Source organism: Bactrocera latifrons, unplaced genomic scaffold (assembly GCF_001853355.1).
Source record: "Bactrocera latifrons isolate USDA-ARS-PBARC rearing strain unplaced genomic scaffold, ASM185335v1 scaffold_15, whole genome shotgun sequence".
Lineage (NCBI taxonomy): Eukaryota > Metazoa > Arthropoda > Insecta > Diptera > Tephritidae > Bactrocera > Bactrocera latifrons.
This window is the reverse complement of record NW_017534963.1, coordinates 732,182-734,508: the sequence shown is the minus strand read 5'-3', so window position 1 is coordinate 734,508 and position 2,327 is coordinate 732,182. Positions and strand designations below refer to the sequence as shown.

At 32.2% G+C, this 2,327-nt stretch overlaps 1 protein-coding gene and 1 long non-coding RNA gene across 4 annotated transcripts in view; one reads left to right on the top strand and one right to left on the bottom strand.

The window, feature by feature from the left end:
- LOC108965894 (UNC93-like protein) overlaps positions 1 to 2,327 on the bottom strand; it is an 84,637-nt gene that overhangs the window by 7,000 nt on the left and 75,310 nt on the right. The window contains exon 1 of one of the 3 annotated variants that reach the window (XM_018928568.1): positions 569 to 1,210. The exons of the other annotated variants lie outside the window; for them this stretch is intronic. Within the exon in view, the coding sequence (XP_018784113.1) occupies positions 569 to 622 (54 nt within the window). The 5' untranslated portion in view covers positions 623 to 1,210. Of the gene's footprint in view, positions 1 to 568; positions 1,211 to 2,327 lie in introns of those variants that run through there. 3 annotated transcript variants of the gene reach the window in all.
- Positions 1 to 2,327, top strand: part of LOC108965896 — a 25,901-nt gene that overhangs the window by 16,788 nt on the left and 6,786 nt on the right. The gene's annotated exons all lie outside the window — the stretch shown is intronic.

The window sequence follows — 2,327 nt, the reverse complement described above, 5'->3', positions numbered from 1 at the left end:
ACTATTATTATTAATATTATTAAATTTTTTATGAGATAAACATTTTGAAGTATTATTATTGATGTCATTATTGTAATTATTTGTTTTTATTTAACTATTTTTTTATTTGCTTTCACCTTTCATATGAACCTCAACATTTATCTCTCTTGTTATCAATCATTTCGTTTACATTTAATTTATTATTAAATATTTACACCCGCACGTGTATGTTATATGTGCCTTTTATTTTATATATTTGTACAAAATCTACATTTCGATTGGCACGTATTTAATTTAGTATGTTTTCTTGTTCAAAACCTTGCACAAGTTCAAGTACCCTCGCGTTCAGGACCCTAAACGCCGTCGCAATACGCCATTTAGACTTTCGACAATTTATTTTCGTACAAAATTCACCTGTACAAATATGTAAAACTGTATATATTTGTATAAATGTTTCGCTTTTAATTCTGTTTTCCGCTGTATTTCTTTACTTATCATACTGGTGTTTTCTGTGCACATATGTATATTTGTATGTAGGTATAACATATACTTAATTTAACCAATAAATTTCTTGCATTTATTTACGCACAATTGAAACGAATGAGCCAATCGAGCAAAATGAAAAGTTTTGATGTAATGACATCTTCGGCAACCTTCATGCGTCACGTCTCTAACTAGTGAAGAAATATGCGTGTTTCGCCCGTGAAAAAGTTCACATACAGTCTAGCGCACTATGTAGTTATAACGGTACTAGGTGCAATAGCACGCGGACAACAATCACGAATGTGTACGTACGAGTATACGCAACAAAGCTCAATGTGACGGACGATCGCGACGACCGTTATACGTCACAGCACAAACGCGCAGTGTAATGCACCAAGAAAATGCGGCAAGGACGAACGACAAGTTAAAAGTTTATTATGTGTTGTTCTTTATTGCTCACTTCGTATGCACATAAGTACGTATATATATTATGTATGTGTGTGGAAATTTTATTTTTTATTTTCTATTATTTTTTGTAAATTTGAGTTTTTAACACAGGCGCGTCTTCCGCCAACGGAAGCACATCTAATATTAGCCGCAAAAACCTTTTCAATTCACCGTACTAGAATTTACAGTTATATATAGTATTATTTCGTATGTATAGTATAGTATAGGTTAAGCGCAATGGTATAACATTTGTGAATTTTCTTTGCGGAACACTTTTGTCCGAAGGATGTTTCTATGTATAAGATCGATTGGCAACTGAAAAGTAAAGATCACAACGAACCTAACTGATGCTCTTCATTTTTTTTAAATAATCATCTACTTATTATGTTCATTCTCGTTGAAGCGCAGAGGCGAGAAAATGTGTTGACAATATATACTATACCATATCAAGATGAGCATATTAAATGCATATGTATATGTGTGTGTATATTTGTTATATGCGTCCATTTTTGCGTACTCGTAGCAGTATTTTCGGGTAATATCGTGAAGGCCTTTGAAAATTCGACGAAAATGAGTGCTTTCGTCATTATAAAGTAATTGTCAACTCACAAATGAACACACGCAAATATTTAATTAATGTATGTATGTATATATGTATGCATGTGCCGTTATCGTTCGATTGGCGAAATGCAGCCTTGCGAAAGTTTCGAAATTCTCCGGCTATTGGCTTTCATTAAGCAGATGATCTGCGGTACCACCAAATAGCTCGAGCTGTAATTGAAGTCCAATGCTTTGCGTATGTGTTTCACTTTTTTTTTCTTACTTTTTTTGAAGTATCAATAAATTAGAACAGCGGCGCGCGTAATGAGCGCCATCAAGCGATCTTCAAGTGCAAAGAGTATTGCTCATTTTGTTTGTCAGCCAATAGAGCGGGTGGCGCGTTTATTGTTTGCTCTCAATTAAGAAATGCGAAATATTGCTTCTTGGAAAATTGCCAGGCGCCTTTGGCAGTTTTCGCAATTTTTTGATTTTTTGATTTTCTTTTTTTTTTTGTTTTTCAAAGACATGTCTGTGGAAAAACTCGTGTTTTTCGCTTAGAAGTATGAGCTGTGTGTGCATTGGCTGATTTTAGTAGCTAATTTGACGTATTTAATTAAAAATTTATATACGAAAGGGAATTTTTGATATTAAAAAAGCGCAAATATTTAAATCAACACTTTCGAAAATACAAATAAACTTTTTGAAAAAATATTTTTTTGTTTAAATTTGCCAGCATATTTATGAAACTTTCTAGTGGGCTATAAAAATATATTCAATTAAAATTTGAATGCCCGTAAGAAATGTTAAAAATACTTCTAAATACACAAAAAGTATTCAAAATATTAAGTGGCAAATAAAATATTAAATAATTTAAAAAA